Source organism: Anser cygnoides, chromosome 18 (genome assembly GCF_040182565.1).
Source record: "Anser cygnoides isolate HZ-2024a breed goose chromosome 18, Taihu_goose_T2T_genome, whole genome shotgun sequence".
Taxonomy (NCBI): Eukaryota; Metazoa; Chordata; class Aves; order Anseriformes; family Anatidae; genus Anser; species Anser cygnoides.
Window position 1 is genome coordinate 8,613,944 of NC_089890.1, and position 17,217 is coordinate 8,631,160.

At 65.8% G+C, this 17,217-nt stretch overlaps 1 protein-coding gene across 2 annotated transcripts in view; it reads left to right on the forward strand.

Moving 5' to 3' along the window:
* Window positions 1–3,398: 3,398 nt before the first annotated feature.
* Window positions 3,399–17,217, forward strand: part of ABR (ABR activator of RhoGEF and GTPase) — a 35,240-nt gene continuing 21,421 nt past the window's right edge. Inside the window, exons 1-2 of one of the 2 annotated variants that reach the window (XM_066979745.1) lie at window positions 3,399–3,797; window positions 15,884–16,068. In XM_066979745.1, the coding sequence (XP_066835846.1) occupies window positions 3,440–3,797; window positions 15,884–16,068 (543 nt within the window). In that variant the 5' untranslated portion in view covers window positions 3,399–3,439. Of the gene's footprint in view, window positions 3,798–11,267; window positions 11,496–15,883; window positions 16,069–17,217 lie in introns of those variants that run through there. The other variant, XM_066979746.1, reaches the window with a different exon arrangement.

Sequence of the window (17,217 nt, forward strand, 5' to 3'; positions counted from 1 at the left end):
GCCAGGACGGAGCAGGGACACCGGTACCGGGTCCACGGGGTTTGCAGTGGGAACGGGGGGCAGCCAGCTAAAGGCTACATTTTACTGCTCCCGGGTCCTAGAGGAGAAGCAGGGCTCTCAAGCACACCTAGCAGGGGTTGCTTTAGTTGCTGCGGGGGGGTTTGGGCCCTGCAGGAGCTCCCCACATCGCTCTGCCCTCTCTGCGGGGCAGCTCGGCCTGGGCTGGGTCAATCCTAAGCTCACTTGGTGCTTTGGGGCAGAGCCCGCGGGCATCACGGCCCTGGCACGGGGCTCGGGGGCTTCTCAACCACGCTCACTGCTGCTGGGGCTTCTCCACTGTCCTCTCTTTCCCAGGGAGGGAAACTGAGGCACAGAGTAAAGAGGCTGCTGAGGACAGCGTCCAGGCTTGTGCCTGAGCCCAGGAGCAGGCAAAAACCTCCTGGGCAGGATGGTGCGGGCAGTACCCGGGGAGCTCCCTGCCTTGCCTCCCACCCTCTTCCCATCCCTAAAAACCTCCTCCCAGGAGGAGCTGAGCACCCCCCCCGGCCCCACCAGCCCCAGGGACGGGGCTGGAGCGTGGAAGGAGCTTGGAGCCAGTGCGTTGGAGCTGCTCACACCGCGGGGTCCTGGAGAGCTGGGGGCACGGCCGGACCGGGGCGGCAGCAGCAGCCCCCCCCCCCCCCCACCGGTGGGGCCCGGGCAGGCGGGGAGCAGAGGAATGCGGGGGCTTGGCACGCCTCTGCCCCGCGGAGCAGGAAGCAGGAATGTCGTGGGGGGACCGGGCAGGTGATAAAAGAGCTAAAGTGCTACCTGCCTCCTGCCTTCCTGTCCCCGGGGAGCAGCGGGGGCCTGGGGGCAGAGCTGGCTGGGCCGGTGCTGGTGGGTCTGCCCGGTGTTTAATGGGGCTGGGGTGGTGTGCGTGTGGGGGAAATGATGCTGCAAGCATCTCCTTGCTCCCCACACCTCCCAGCCTGGCTGTCGGGAGGGCCAGGGCCCTGTCCTCTGAGCGTGCATGGCAGGGACACAGGGGACCTCTGGCCCTGGGGTGGGCACGCTGCCTGCCTGGCCCCCGGTGGGTTTATCCCCCCATCCCCAGAGCCTTCCAGGCAGTTTCACATCCCCCTGCCCCTCGCCCACCGTTTCATTAGCGAGCAGCTGCTGAGCGCCCCCATGAGAGCGGGGTAATGATGGTTTGAAAAATGGCCCCGGAGCTGTTGTGACAAATTGCTGGGGTTACTGGTGCAAAAGTGGGAGAACGTCCCCCCCTTATCCATCCTTCCTATCTGATCGTCCTGGACTGGGTTTGATCAATAGCCACAATTAGCGGGGGCTATTTGTCTATTGCCCTTCTCCTCTCTTGGCCCTTTGAAGTGGGAGCTAATTTAGGTGCCTCTGCTCCAGGAACCCCATAAATCAGGAGCCGGGGCCTGGGGGAGCGGGGAGGACAACGCAGCGGGACTTCAAAGGGAGGTGAAGCTTGCAAATATTTCCGAACACCCACCTGTGCTCACCGTGGCCCTCTTTTTTCTTTTTCCCAGTGGCCTTCTGGCCGCTCAGGGGTGCTCTGCACCGGTGCGGGTGCTCCCCCGGCCGCTGGCTCAGCAGCGAGCCCAGCTCAGGAGCGAGAGGCTTTTTGGGGTGGTTTCATGCTGGACACTTAGAGAAATGCCAACGGGAGGTGCAGCCGAGCAGGAAGGCTCCCTGCCAGGGGGATATTTTGCTGGTGCTGGATGCTGGCCCGTGCAACACGGAGCAGACACGGGGCTGTGCCCACCTGCAGCCCCCCTGGTGCCCCCATGGTGCCCCCGTCCTGCCCACAGCCCTGGGAGCCGCTGGGGACCTCCACTGGCCCCGGCCCCGCGGGGACCCAGCCCCAGCCCTCGGAAGAAGGCAAGGCCGCCCCGTAAATCACGGCTCTTCGGATGCCACCTGCTGCCTGTAATTAGTGCATCCCGCCGGGCCGTCCCCACCTTGTCCTGGCCGTTTCCTACCTACGTGCCCATTACCGGGTGGGCAGGCGGGGAGGGACGCCCGCCCGGGGCTGCTCCCTCAGCCCCCCCTGATTTATCGCCCTGCTCCGGGGAGATTTATGGGCTGAGACAGGCAGCCAGCAATCCGTTGTAAGGCTCTGCCGGGCCCGTCTGTCTGACAGCTGATGAAAGGGCTGCAATTATCCACTGCCAAGCATAAATCAGGCCGCCCACAGCACGCCCTCCTCCTACCAGCCTCCACAAAGGGGCTCAGCCCCCGGGGACACGCCACCTCCCAAGGATGGGACACACGGGACAGGGCACTGCTGGCACCGGGCACCTTCCCATCCTCACCTGGGCACCAGTGTCACCTCTCTGGCTGGTCCCACAGCCCAAAGGCATTATTTGGGGGGCTCCAAGGGAGGCTGTGCTGGAGGGAGCCCACAGAGGCCGGCTGGGTGGCGAGGGAGCAGCCACAGCAGGGATGGAGGTGGCGGCTCTTGCGACACCGTCGGGGCCTGTGCGTAAACAGAGGGTGCTTTGTTCCTGCTGCGCCACGGCCAGGTGGCCACGAGGGACACGGGCTCGTGAGTCACCCACCTGTGAGTCACCCCCTCTATGTCCCTCACGTGGCACAGGGAAAATGCCAGCCCTGCCCGGGGCGTGGGGAACAAAACCTGTCCCGTGGGGCGCGGGGGTGCTGGGGGTACGGTGGGTTGAATGCAGTGTGTGCACCGTGGCACGGAGACTTTCTTGCCAGGTGTCACCATCAGAGCATCACCGGGCCAGGTGTCACCGTCAGAGCATCACTAGGCCACGTGTCACCACCAGAGCATCTTCAGGCCAAGTGTCATCATCAGGCCAAGTGCCACCGTCTGGGCATCACCAGGCCAAGTGTCACCATCAGAGCATCACCAGGCCACGTGCCACTGTCCGGTCATCACCGCCCCGATGACGATGAGCACCAGGAGACGGGCACACGCTGGCTGGGGCAGGACAGCCCCGTGCCACCACCGGTGCTCCCCGTCATCGAGGCTCGTTTCTTGCTGGCTCGGTACCGGCCTCGTGCAGCACCGGGGGCTGTCGGTGCCGTCACCTCGGGTCGCTGCCAGCACCGGGAGCTTCTTGCCCTCCTCAGCATCCTCCCGGCGCTCCGGGGAGCTCCCGGGGAGCCCCCGCCGCAACCCGGCAGCCTGGAAGCGGCTTCCTGCGGTGGGTCCCGGGCGCTCCGGCTGCCGGTAACCGCACCGGGCCGTGCCGGGCCGTGCCGGGGGCGGTGGCAGCGCTGCTCCCCGCCCCGTCGGGGCCGTGCTGAGGCCGGGGGCGGGCCGGAGGGGCCGGCCGGGAGCCGACGTCAGGCCCCGCGGCGGCGGCGGGGGGCGGAAGGCGGAGGAGGAGGAGGAGGAGGAGGAGGAGGTGAAGAAGGCTGACGGCGGCGGCGGAGCGGGGAAACCCGGGGCCGGCCGGGGATGGCGGCGGGCAACGAGGAGGCGGCGGCGGCTGCTCGGGCAGACTTCGCCCGGCACTGGCAGGAGGAGTTCCCGGGGGAACCGGCGCCGCGCATGGAGCTGGGCTCGGTGCGGGCGATGGAGCGGGAGCTGGAGCGGTGCCGCCGGCACCTGCGCCGCCTGCAGCGGGCGCTGGCCGAGGAGCGCTTCAAGGTGCTCTACCTGGAGGCGGCGCTCGCCCGCGCCCCCCCGCGCCCCCCCGGCACCGCCGCCGCCGCCCCCGCCCCGCGCCGCCGCCCCCAGGCCGCCGCCCCCCGCGGCAGCTCCCCGGAGGGAGGCAGCGACGGCAGCTCCGGGGCGGAGGACGCGTCCTCGGCAGGTGGGTGCCGCGGCACGGCTGCGGGTACCGCTACCGGCACCGGCAGCGCCCCCGGGGGGCTGGGGGCGAGCCGCGGAAGGGGGGCGCGGAGAGGCCCCGGTGTGCCGTCGGGGTGCCCCGTGGTGTTAGGAGCGGCCGCACCAAGCTCGGTGTCTCCTCGGCCCCCGGGGACGTGTGCGAGGGGTGCCGTGAGGGAGCGCGCCCCCAGACCCCGTCCTGAGCCCCCTGTGTGTGGCCGGCACGCTCCGTGTGGCGGCACGGCCAAAGGTTTGGTGGTCTCCCTACAACAGCCCCGTCACGCGCCCAAGGGCACCCCACGCTGTCACGCAGCCGAGGCCACCCCGAGCCCTCATTCCATCAGTCAATGTCACCTCGAGCCCCCGTGCTGTCCCTGTCCCTCTCTCCCTGTCCCACTTCCAGGGGTGCCCCGTGCCAAGGCGCCGTCCTTGGGCACGTGAGGAGGGAGGGTGCAGCCGGCCCTTGGGGATGTGCCACCGGCTCGGGAGCTGCCCCTGGGGCTGGGACACCGCACAAAAGTCACTTCCTCCAGGTGTGACCTGGTTCACAGGGACGCCTCTGCTGGGTGACACCCTGCAATCACCCCGGGGAAGTCCTGGAGCTGCTAAAACAGGAGCACGCCGGGGCACCGAGGTGTCCGGGCACGCTGAGGACAACGTCCTTTGGCGAGCTGCTGGCTGCTTCATGGCACCGCCAGCACAGCCAGCGCTGTCGCCTGTCACGCTGTCCTACTTCCAGCGGCCTGGAAGTTGTTATTGCATCATCCCGTGTGCTTTAATCCCGGCTCAAACACCGTCCTGACAGCTAGGGGATGGCACTTCTCGCGAAGCTAATTCTGCAGCTGCCTTGAATTAGTTTGGTTCTTGCTCGATTGTTTGGGGTTGGTTTGTAAGAAAGCTGCGTAGCGGTGGTTTAAGCACAAGCAAACACTCCAGCATCAAACTGTGCTTAATACTTAGTTTAATTTATATTTATCGCATTAGTCTACAGGGGTGGAGAGCAGCTCAGCTTCCGTTTCGCCTTCCTCAGCTGTCTGTAGGTGACACGTCCAAAGGACGGTGTCGTGTCTCCATGCCGTGCTGGGCTCGCTCCTCACTGCATTTCTGTCTCTCCCCAGCTCCGGTCAGCGACCCGTGGGGACAGCCGGGGTGGGAGCCGGGTCCCAGCCCTGCAGTGGGGCCAGGCACGTCACCTCCACGCAGCTCCCAGCCAGCCCCACCAGCGGCGATGCTCTGACATTTTTGGAGCTCTGCTTGGTGGTGGCCGAGGGGTAGGAGCAGTCGGAGCGGCCAAGTGCCCGTGTGGCAGTGCCTTTGGGTTTACGCTCACGTCCCGTGCTGTGTTTGTGTCTCGGGCATGCTCCTGAATGGTTCCCCACGCTGAGGATTGTGCAATGCTGCGCTTGGGCCTCTGGAAGATGTGTGTTGGTAAAGGGGCTTCCCTGGAGCGTGGGGTAAGAAACCCAGGGCATCGTGACTCAGAGGGGTCTTCCAGCCCCAGGGGTGCTGGGTTAAAACCTTCGCTGCCACCAGGGGGGCTTTCTGGCAGCACCTTGAAACCCAAGGCTGTGTCTGCTGTGGTTACATTTGGCTTCCTCTCCTCCTCATCCCCCAAAAGGGGCCGCGGTCCCACTGTGTGCCCTCGTCCGATTGCCACCAGCCCCATGGGAGGCTTTGCTGAGCGTGCAGGACCAGCGGGCTGGCCAAGCCGGGGGCTGCGTGGCCACCAGGTGACGGTGACAGTGACAGTGATGGGGTTGGGCTCTTCCCAGGCTTGCCCTGAGTGTTTCCTTGGCATCAGCACGTCCGTCTCTTGTGCCTTATAGGAGAGCCAGCTTGTCCTGCTGGCGCTGACATTTAAAAGCAGAATTTGAGCATGCAATAAAACGCATGCGGTCGTTGACTGGATCCCCCTTTCTGGTTACGCGTGGCTCATTTAGCGCTCCAGTTTTTTTCTCACTTCTCTTTATTTTTCAGCTATAGCTACAAATTCCTGATCGTGGTTTGTAACTCAGCGAGTGTTGGTCTGCCTGGGGGTCCTTCCCTCAATGTTTTCATGAAGTTTTGGGCTTGTCGGTGCTCTCCTTCGGTGTGTGCAGCCCCGCGTTGTTGGTCGGTGGGCATGCTGCCAGCTGAGCTCCCTGTAACACAACGCGGCGCTACCCGGACAGCAGGGGCAGGAGCGCTGGGTATTGTCTTTATGGGAATTACCAGGGAAACACAGTGGTTTCCTTTAAGTAGCTAGTGATTAATCTGATTTAAGGGGAGGATATCTGCGAGATGCCTCCGTTTGCAGCTATTGCGTGAGAGGAGTGCCTGTGACAGCAAGATACGTGATCCTGGCGTCTGAGATAATGCCTCGCCAGCTCTCTCAGGACCGACAAAATCTGAGTGTCAGCGAGCAGATGGCTAGCACGGAGCACAGAGAGGGATGAACTTCCCTTCGTCTCTGCCGTCACCTGTCCCTGCAGCCGGGCACGCAGCTGGCCTCGCAGCCGAGGATGCGTTGGGTGCACGGGGAGGCTGCCAAGGCAGGGGTGCTTCTGTCTGTGGGCACTGCCTGCGGAGGTGCGGGTCTGGGCCGAAATGCTGGCGGTGTCTGCTGGTGCCTTGGGAATGTGAAGCGGGGACAGCTTGCAGGGTGCCCATGGCACTGAGTGTGGCGCCGAGGTGCTGAGGGGTAGGCTCGGTTCTGTCCTGATCGCCCTCGGGCCGTTCTTTCTTGTAAAAACCCCAAAAGCCTCAATGAGAAGGGGAACGGGAAATAGTGAGCCGAGTCCAAGGTTTGTCTCGGCGCATCTCTTTCTGTCTGGGGCAGCTGGTGGCGTGCAACAGGTGAAGGAAAAAGTGTTTCGTTGTCACACTGCTGCCTTCTCTGTGCACCCGTTTCCTCTCCCTTGGAGCCAGGAGGGGACCTCGGGGCCAGTGCTGAAGCCGAAGGTGCGTGGGTGGCAGCTGCTGTCCCTGAGAGCCTGGCTGCAACATCCGTGTCCTTAGCTTTTTTTTTTTATTATTTTTTTTTAACTTTATAGTGTTTTCCCACTGCTGGAAAAGCACTTGTTTGGCTCTGAACGTACTGCAAGTTCCTCTTCTGGTGCAGGAAGGACATGCAGAGCTGCAGTGTTTAATTTTAACTGCTTAGGAGGGAACAAAACGCCTGCGTGTGTGTGTGTGTGTGTGTGTGTATGCGAGTGCGAGCCTTGGCTGGGACCTTTGAACTGTCCCCATCTGCTCAGGGGCCCCGCGGTGCTCCGGGAGGTGCAGGACGTGGTGTTTCTCCAAGAAGCCGAGCCGCACTCCCTGAAAAGCATAAATACATGCACAAGTTCATGAGGTGAACCCGGTGCCCCAAAAGCCTTGGGGCACAACAGTTCCCATTCAAAAACCAGGCGGTGAGCACTGGTTTGGGGAGCGACTTCCCCGTGCCAGCCACGTAGCAGAGGGCTTGTACAGGAGCTAAAAGAGCCCTGTGGGCTGGGCATGGCCCTGGAGCTGGGGGTCCCGGGGGGCTTTCCAGGGGGTGCCTGCTCCTGGTGCTGAGCGGCGATGCTGAGCTCCCACAGCCCCGAGCATCCCGGGTGCCCGCTGCAGGGCTCGACCCGTGCCGGGCTCCGTCAGCCCCAGGTCCTCCTGCCACACGAAGCCCTCGTTAGGTGCTGGCTGCAGCCAGAAGTGCCCTGCGGGGCCTGAATACATTTGCATTGTAAGTCCTACCACAGCCGTGAAATTTGTTTTGTTATTTTTCTTTTTTTTTTTGGCTGGAAAGACACTTTTGTGCGGCGCGCTCTTTGTTGGTGAGCTTCCCCTTCATCCTGCCCAGCCGGAGAAGGGAATGGAGGAACCCCCCTTCCCCCTGGTGGCAGGGATATATTCCCTTGGGTTGGAAAAGGGAGCCTGGATTAGCCAAGGGCTGAAATGTGCGTCCATCCAGGCACAAGGGAGCATTTCCCCCAATTTCACAGCACCACCAGGTTCCTCCTGCAGAGGTTGCTGAGAGCATCCCCAGGAGCCGCGGCACGAGGCGCTGCCGTAAGGGAGCGCACACACTTCCCTGCCTCCCCTCCAAGAGGCATCTCAAAATAGACTTGGCTTCTCCATCCCTCCTCTCTTTATCAGTGTTTGCTAAGCAGGGTGATTTGCATATGCAGATGAGCAGCAGGGACGGCTCCCTTGGATTTGGTTCAGGAGCCGAGCTTGGCCCCCAGGGCTGAGCAGAGAGGGAGGCTGCCTGCAGATCTGCCTGGCGATAAGGCGCAGCTGCAAAGTTCAGGGATCGCGGCGAGGTCTGGCACATGGGGAGACCTTTGTGCTCAGGATGGGTGATTTCTTCCTGGGCGGTTTTAATCTGGATCCTGCTACCCACCACCTCTTCCTTCTCCTTCCTGGCCCCCCCCAGGGATGGTGCTGGGGCTCTTCCAGCCCCGCTCGCCCTGGTTTTGGCTGGGTGTTCCCCGTGCCCGGTGCTGTTTTCCCTCTCCCTGCCAGGAAATTGTGTCAGAGGAGGGCATGAGCTGGCGGCATGAGGACACGTGGCTGTGGGAGCATGGTGCCAGCAGGTCTCTGCACCGCCACGGTGACACTCGTGGGGTTTGCCTGTTCCTGCCTGCCTGGAGCAGGAAAAATCCCATGTCAGGCTGAGGGAACGGGCTCTGCAGGAGCCGTGGGAGTGCCATTTGCTCAGGAGATGCCATCCTCCGCCAGCAGCAGCTTCCCAGGGCCGTCCCCATGGACTCACTGGTGGTGTTTTGCTGCCTCCCAAGCCGCTGCTCCCCACGGGGCTCGGTGGTGCGTTGCCAGCCTTGCGGCAACCTTGTCCCGACACGGGCTGCGCGAGCACCTCACAGGCTCCTGGAGGCTGCAGGCAGCTGCCCTGCGCTCCCCTCGGCACCGTGCTCCTCGGTTAGGGGCTGGGGGACGTCCCCATTGATTCCCCGCTCGGAGCAGGGTGCGATGCTGCCCGGGATGCCCATCTCCCAGCCAGCACCCCCGGGCTGTGCAGCTGCAGCCTGCAGCCGGAGGAGCCTCTTGCACAAGAGCCCAGAAATAGCAGCGCGTGGGCTGCCCGGCCGTGGCGCAGCAGATGCCAGGCGAGCAGCGAGCCACCCGGCGGGCTGCACGAGGTCGGAGGGTGGTGGTGGGGATCCGGCCGCCCCCGTGCCTCGGCTCTCTCCGTGAGGACGCTCCCGGTTCCGAGAGATGCGTTGTGGCTGGAGCCGTGGGCAGGGGCAGTCGGGGTGTTGGAGTACGTGGTGCTCAGTGGCTGTGCCACCGCCTGCCCTGGGTGCTGAGCGTCCACGCAGCACCTCTGCTGGGAGCCAGGTGCTGATGTGCCCTGCGGGCTGGAGCTGCCGAGCAGGGTTGTGTTGTTGTTTGTTTGCTTGCAAAGGTGAAAAGAGGACGGAAAGAGAGTGGCCAGAATAAAGCAGAGGGCTTTGGTGCTGCCCTCTGCTCCAGGCTGTGCAAAGGGCCTGGGTTTGCTGTGTGCAGCCATCGGCAGCGGCATGGGGACGGCTCTGCGTTGGGTGCGTGGTGCATGCAGGGGGGTTTCCTTCACCCCAAATCCATGGGATGATTCCACGTGGCCTCCAAGCAGCTCCTGCCCTGACAGCAGAGCTGTGCTGTGCCCTTGCCTTCCTCCCTGAGCATCTCTGGGCTGCGATGCTTGCTGGTGACACCGCTGGCTCATCGCAGGGGACACCAGGGTGTCCCCACTTCAGGGGAGATTCTCTTGGCCCTCCCAGAGCTGCTCGGGGAGGCAGGGGCTTCCCTCGCCCTCCAGCTGACGGGCTGATTCACCGAGCACAGACACCCCGCCGTGCCGGGGGGGCTGAGAGCTGCCTGCCCCCCTTCTGCTCTGCAGCTGCAGGGGCCGTGCTGGTGCTGCAGCCGCTGCAGAGGGCCCCGGGCCGGCGCTGCTGCTCCTGCGCTCGGTTTCCTGCCGCGAGCGGTGGATGCATGCGCTCAGCCCCACCGCCGGCGCCTTCCTGGCCTCTCCGTGCAGCCGGGCCCTGGTTTGGCTGCATGCATGCTCCCTGCTGCAGCCCGAGCAGCTGCTGCCACCTCTTCCTCCTCCTCCTCCTCTTCCTCCTCCTCCTCCTCCTCCTCCGTCCCCAGCCCTGGCGCTGGCTCTTGCTGCGTGGGCTCTGAGGGTGCCGCCAGGGCACGGGGGCTGGGCTGGGAGGCTGGGGGTGAGCCAGAGCTGGGGCTGGTGCAAATGGGGGCTGGCAGAGACAGGAGAGTGGTGAACGCACCCGCTGTGCCCTGCGTGGGGTGTGCTGTCTGGGGGCTGTCACCCCATGGCCACCCCTCGGCACCGCGTGTGCTGATGGCTCGGGGACAAGGGGAGCGTTGGAGCCCGGTCGCATCCTGAGCTGGGGATCCCCGAGGTGCCCAGGAGTGGGGTGCGAGGGGTGGGGGACGGCAGCACCTCCTGCCCTGACTCAGTGTGTGCTGACTCACGGCCGGGGGGGCTGCAGGCAGGGGGGGGCCGTGCCAGGGCTCAATCAGGCCCTTGGGCTGGATACGGCCCTCTGGGGAAGCAGGGCTGCGCCCAGGCGGCACCGGGTGCTGGTGGCAGTGCCAAGCTGCGCTCCCCCAAAATGCATCGGCCGCCTCTGAGGGCTGCAGCATCCCTGGGGGCAGTGTCCCCCCCAACCCCCCCTGGGTTTTCCAGGCATGGTGGCTGCCGGTGCCCCCCGTGTCCTGGCACTTCACGCCCCGGTGCTCTGCCTTCCCCGCGTGCCGGTGGAGCATCATCCCTCCTGCACATCAGCCCTCCCGCACGGCTCCCATCTGGCCCTGGCGCCAGGTCCAAGCCCATCCCCGAGCAGGGCAGGATGCGGCCGAGGGCAGCGGCTCAGGGTGCTGCCCGCACCCCCTGCTCGGGGTGGGGGGGGCAGCGGTGTGGGCACGGGCAGGAGGGGGCAGCCTGAACGCTTGGCTGGCTCCTGACGTATCGGGGTTGATGACTCTGGCACTTAATATTATTTCCTTTGGCTACAAGCAGATGGGGAGGGCAGTTTAACCCCTGCTTGCCCCAGAGCCGAGCCCTTTATGGGGGGCACAGGGGGGCTCCCCGGGTGCTGGCTCCTCCTGGGGAGTGGCACCGGGAGGGGTCTGCGTGCTTTGCATCCCGCAGCAGCAGCTGGCGAGGTTTCGCCGGGTAGGGGCACAGCGTGGGCATCCCTAGGGCATAGGGAGGGGATGAGAATGAGGTCAGGGAGGGGGCGGTAGGAGTGCCAGTGGCACAGCTGGGTGCCCCCTTGCCCCCCAGTGCCACCAGGGCAGCCTGGGGACCCCCACACACCCCGGTGCCCATGCTGCCACCGTCCCCACCTCCCTGTCCCCAGGCACCGCGGGGGGCCGGCGTGGCTGCGTGCGGGGGACGCTGGGCTCGGCTCCCCCCGGCGAGGCAGAGGCGGGAGGCGGGACGCGCTGCCATTGCCAGCCAGCACCTCCTTCCTTGGGTGCCCCTGGCAGAAGAGCCGCGGTGCTGCCGGGCAGGCGGCCGTGTGCCCCCTTCTCCCAGCCAGCCCCCGCCTGGGCCTGCGGCCCCCCGCCTCCCGCCCTCGCCGCCTTTGTTGTGCGATGAGAGCCGGCTGGCGGAGCTGAGCGCCGAGCATGGAGCCGCTGAGCCACCGCGGCCTGCCGCGGCTCTCCTGGATCGACACCCTCTACAGCAGTACGTGCCCTGGGCGGGGGGGGCCGGGAGGGCTCGGGGCGGCGGGTCCCCCCCCTACCTGTTGGGCGACACTGCGTGGCACTGGGGACGGGTGCTGCGCCGGCGATGCGGAGCCCGAGGCGGGCAGGGGGCAGGTGATGCTGGCGGGGGCCGCGTTCCCCCCTCCCCGAGCATCCCGCACGCCATGGCGGCGCTCACCGGGGTCGGTGCGGGGGACCTGTGCCCGCTGCGAGGGGCTGCACGGGTGGGCTGGGTGGCGGTGGCACTGGTGTGGCGGGGCGCATGGGTGCCGGAGCGGAGTGACAGCTCGTTCTGCCCACAGGGTGCTTGGGGACCCCACGGAGTGCTTGGGGACGGGGGGGCTGCTGGCTCTGTCCCCGTCCTTCTGTGGCCTCGGGACTTCTCCTCTCCCCCAGCAGTGATTTTAGCAGGCACGGTGCTGAGGGCGCTGTGGAAAAGCGGTCCCATGGTGCTGGGACCCGAGGGCTGGCAGCTGGGGGGGGCTGCAGCAGCGCTGGGGGTGCGAATCCCTCCTAGTCCCGTGGATGGGCAGCTGCGACGTGGTGCAGGAAGATCGAGCCCCCCATGGTGCCGGTCCCGGGGCACCTGGCGCAGGCTGGCTGGCTTGGCAGCATCCGAGGGAGCCTGGGGCACGGGTAGGAGGTGGGGTCTCGGTCACAGGGTCCTTGCTGTTTGTTTTGGGGCGCACTGAGCTGCCTGGGCGCACCCGTGGGCGGCTTTCAGGGTGTGAATTCCCATTGGGGTGTTTGCCGGGAAGCGGCTGGGCATGGAGCCCGGCACTTGTGGGGCAGGTTTGTGTGGGGAACGGGGATGGGGATGTGCAGGAGGGGGGCACGGCTCCCTTCCTGAGTTTGGAATCTGCTGTGCCCACGAACCCGGAGCGGGGGTCGGTCAGGGGTGTGTGTGTGATGCGTGGGGCTGAGCCCCCCCAGAGTTTTCCATCCTAAATCCCCTAAAGCAGACACTCGCAGCCGGGGACACCGTGCTGTGCCAGCCTGTGGGGACAGCCAGGCTGGAGCCCGGAGGCTGCATCCAGACCCAGCCTCCGCACGCTCCTTTTTCCCAGCAGCTGCCTCCCTGCAGAGCCCACGGTGCCTGGCCACGCCGCCCTCCTGGGCACCCAGCTCCGGGGACCTTCGTGCCTGGGGGACGGGGGCACTTGGGAGCGGTGCCCGCACCGTGCCAGGCTCGTGAGCCCCCCGAGATGCTGCGGTGGTTGGGGAGGAGGCAGCGTGGGGTGCGGAGGAGATGCTGTTTGTGTCGAGGCCCGTGGAGGCAGGTCTGAGGCCAGCTCACGCATCCCTGTTGTCATGGTGAATTTTCACCCAGCCCCAGTAAAAACGTGGCGTTTTCCCAAAGCTCGCAGGCTGGGAATAGCAAAATCTGCTCCCCCCCTCCCCGTGGGGATGCTGAACTTCTCCTGTGGAAATGAGGCGGGCGAGCGTTGAGGTGTGCAGAGCCCTGGAAGCAGTGTGTGCCCAGCTGGGAAAGCGAAGAAAATGCCACCCTGTGCCGCGGTGACAGTGCTGTCACCTGCCCGCGCTGGGGAGGAGCTGGTGGCCGCCCTTGGCTGCGCTCCCTCTCGAGCATCATCTCGCTGGCATTGGCTTGGGTGGCAGAGCTGAAATGTGATTTTTCTTTTTGGGGAGGTGTTCCTGGTCCTGCTGCGCTCTAGGGCTGTGAGCCAGCCCACAGGAGCCCCGTTAGTGCCGGCATCCCTCGGTGCGCGTGGGGCTGGGGTCTGCAGCGCTGCGGGGGGAGCCTGGGCCAGGGGCTGCTTTGGGTGCAGGGCTCCGAAGGTGGCTCCTCTGGGCCAGGCTCCCTCTGCTCCTCTGTCCCCATGCCTTGGGTGGAGCAGGAGGGTTTCCACTGCTGCGAAAACCCGGGTGCCTGGAGCAAAAATAGCTTTGGGTTTGGCATGGGCACAAGAACAGGCTGCAGGGGCAATGCAGCTGCGGGGGGAGGAGAGAGGCAGCGAGATTTGGGCTTGCTGGGCCCTGCAGGCAGGGAGGTGCAGGGGATGGACCCTCTGTGTCCCCCGGGCATGAGCAGGGTGTCCCTCCCTTGGTGGCATCGGGCACAGGTCTGTGTGCCAAGCGATGGCACTTCCCTGCGGGTCTCTGCCTGCGGCGCATCCTGGCGTGTGTCTGCCTGCCCTCGGAGGGAGAGCGGTGATGGAGCTGCTCCTGCTCCGTGGGGACCGGAGGCTTTGCTCCAGAGGCCTTGAGGAGGTCAGAGTGGTCCCCGCTTGCAGGACAAGGCGTGGGCACAGCACGAGGAGGCCTTGGAGATGCGCTGGTCCCTCCCCGCAGCGTGTTAGAGCTGTGATGTGGGGGAGACCTCTGCCCGGCCTCCCTGCGTGAGAGCCTGGTCAATGACACATGGCTGTGGCTCAGCCAGCAGGGTCGTGCCAGGAGGCGGCACAGCTGGGGCCAGAGCCATGGGGACGTGTGCCCCTGGGTGGGCACGGGGCTGCACGGTGTGAACCTGCTCAGGCTGGGGAGGAGCGATGGGGGCTTGAGAGCTGGGTTGTTCCTGCTGGTCCCTTCCCTTCTGTGCCTCCGTGCCATCGACACCACCTCCTCCCCTTGCGCCGTTGCCAGTGTCACCTCTGGCAGGTGGCAAGGTCCCCAGCCGCCTCATTAAAGCTGTTCCTCGTTACCCGAGCTGCTCCCAAGCCTGGCAATGGGGCGGGGAGGCGGCCAGGTCCCCTCCAGTGCCGGTGCTGGGCTCAGCGTGGGCTCCCCTGGCCGCTGCTGGCTGCCAGCCCCGTCCCTGGCATGGGGGCTGTGTGGAGGCGGTGGCTTTGGCAGGTCTGGCGTGGCCTCGGTTGTCCCCATGTCGCTGTCGGTGGATGCTGGAGTGGATGGGGTGGATGGCAGGGGCTCGGGTTCTGGGCTGCACATCAGCCTGGAGATGAGGAGCTTGGGCCTGGTCAACAAGAGCTTGGGGTTTCCCCATCCATGCTCTGAATCTTTTTTTGGGGGGGCAACCTTCAGCTTTGCCCACCATGGCAAGGGCACCTGCCCCAGCAGGGTGTTGGTGACAGGCCTCAGGGGGATGCTCGTTAGGTGCTAACTGCTAACGAGGAGAGCTCTGAGAGCAGCTGGGCTGTCCCGGCAGAGCGGGACACACCTGGGCCGTGCTGGGGCTCTCCTCCATCCTGCCCCCGGGGGTGCAGGAGAGGTTCCCGACACCCTGCTGGCACCTGCACGGCTCCCAGCTTCGCAGCACTCCTTGATTTACAGATTTATCCACTTAAAACGTTAAGCCGAGTGCAATATTAATGCGATGAGCAACACCGCTGGGAGCAGGGGACTCCTCGGCGGGGTGAAGCGTCGGCAGCACAGTTCTGGGCCGGCTGCAGGTCACACATCCCATTTGTGCGGGGGTCTTGGCTGCAGGGACACCCGGGCAGGACACAAGGGGACATCTTGGGGCCTGGTTGGGGTCCGCTGGGGCTGGGGGGCCGTGTGTGGGGTGCCAGCTGCACCCCGCGGCCGCCTGTGCCGCAGCCGGGCTCCCTTCCCCCTCGCCTTTGTCAGCATCTCGGGGCTGCTGCAGCCGCCTCTCCCCGCCGCCGAGCTGCCGCCGTTTCCATGGGAACAGGTTAGGAGCCCCCCCCGGCCCCCGCTGCGCCCCCGGCCCCGCCGCAGGCCCCGCGCCCCCCCCCAGCCCCCGCTCGGCTGCTCCCGGCTCCCCATTTTCTTCCCCACGCCGTGCCGAGGGCTCCGGGCCCCCAAAATGGCCGCACCCGGGGCTGCGGGGCAGCGCGGGGACTCCTCTGGCCTGCTGTGGTGGCGGCCCCCTCGCAGCAGACCCCCTTGTGCCACCTCAGCGTGGTTTGTGGCACGTTGGCCTTGCCACCACGTCTGCCACCATCCCCTTCTTCCAGGTGGGGCGGCGATATGTCCCCTTGCTGCCCCCATGGGCCTGGCACTGCTCCGGGCAGGGGACAGGGAGGATGGCGACTGCCAGCCCGGCTCCATCGCCCCCCCCCCCGGGGCCGGCGAGGAGGGCATTGAGCCGCTGGCGAGGGGCCGGGGTGTCTGGAGGAGCAGCTGCCCCCGCGCAGATGAGGCCTGCGGCTTCCCGGCACCATGAATTATGCAGAGGCAGGGAAGGGTGCCCGCGCTGTGCCCTGCCTGCCCCGCGGGCAGGTGGAAAGCCGGCGGGTGTGTGTGTGTGTGTCCCCGCGTGGCTCCGTGTGTTGGAAACGGGCTCGTTAGTCCCCTGGTAATTACAGGTTGGTGCACAGCCACCACTGGCATGGTGGCAGGGTTCCCCTGGTGTCCCTGTCCCCCCCTGCCCCACTGGTAGGCAGCATCTCCTGGATGCTCACCCCCCGTCTTCTCTTCCTCTGGCAGATTTCAACTATGGTGCAGACGACTACGACGCCGAGGGCAACGAGGAGCCCAAGGCGCTGCCGGAGGGCTCGGAAACCATGCCCTACATCGACGAGTCGCCCACCATGTCCCCCCAGCTCAGCGCCCGGGGCCAGGACAGCGGCGACGGCGTCTCGCCCACACCCACTGATGGCCTCGGCACCGGGGTAGGTGGGCTGGGCGCCGGGGGCTGCGAAATTCAGGGCTGGGGGTGCCCAGCTGGGAGGGGTCTGCGGTGTTGGCGATGGTCTGGTGGTGCTGTGACCTCGGTGGATGTCCCCTCTGCTTCCTGAACCCGGTTCCTTGTCCGGATGCTGTTTGGGACGGGGCTGCGCCCATCCATGGGACATGTTGGTGTCCCTGCCCCGGACAGCAGGCTCTGGGTGCTGGAGCCCAGCCAGGAGGTGCTGGGACCCCCCTTGTCCCCTGCCCCTCGGGCTGGGGAGCCTGGGGACAAGGCACAGCCGCGCTGCCGGCTCCATCTAGCGGCACCTGGGGACACCCTGCAGAGGGACACCCTGTCCGTCCCCTCCTCTTTGCAGGGAAACTTAGATTTAACTCCTTGGGCTCTTACCCCAGCATCCTCGCCGAGCCAACAGGGTTTTATCCATCCTCTTCCCAAGGAGGGGAGCTTGGAGAGCTTCGGAGCAGGAAACTAAACGCGGAAAATGTGATTTTTTAAATTTTTTTTTTCCAGAATCAAGGTTTCCCAAAAGCCCAGGGGGTGCCGTGCTGTACTGGGGACCTGGGGGCTGCTGCCACTGGGTGCCTCTGCTCCCCAGCACAGGGGCTGCTCTGGGGAGAGCCTGAACTGGGGTGGGGGGTTCTGCAGCATGGCGGGGGCACGGGAGGAGGCGGCGTGGAAAATGTGGAGGTTTTTGCCGTGGAAGGAGTTAAGGCCTTAACCCGGATGTTGAGGCGGAGGAGCGCAGAGGTGTGGCTTCCTCCCCCAGGGTGCTGCGCAGCATCCTCGGCGCCCAGCCCCACGGGGGTCCCGCGGGGCCCTCCTGTGCGTCCCACCACCCCGCACCGAGCTGCCGTGACCCCGGGCACGGTCCCCTGGTCCCGCAGCGGGGGATCGAGCCAGCCCCTGCCCCGGCACCCTGCTTGCAATTGGGTCTCGTCCCCTGGCAGGGTGGTCCCGGGGGGGGGGTGGCAGCGGGGTGGTGGGTGGCCCTGGGGGACGCAGGTGGTGACGCCGTCTCAAGTGGCCGTCTTAGCTCAGTGCTGGCCCGGCACTAACAGGATTGGGAGCTTTAGAGCTCAGCACCGGCTCTGCCTCTGATCTCTTTATCTGCAGCTGCTTGGGCTAGAGC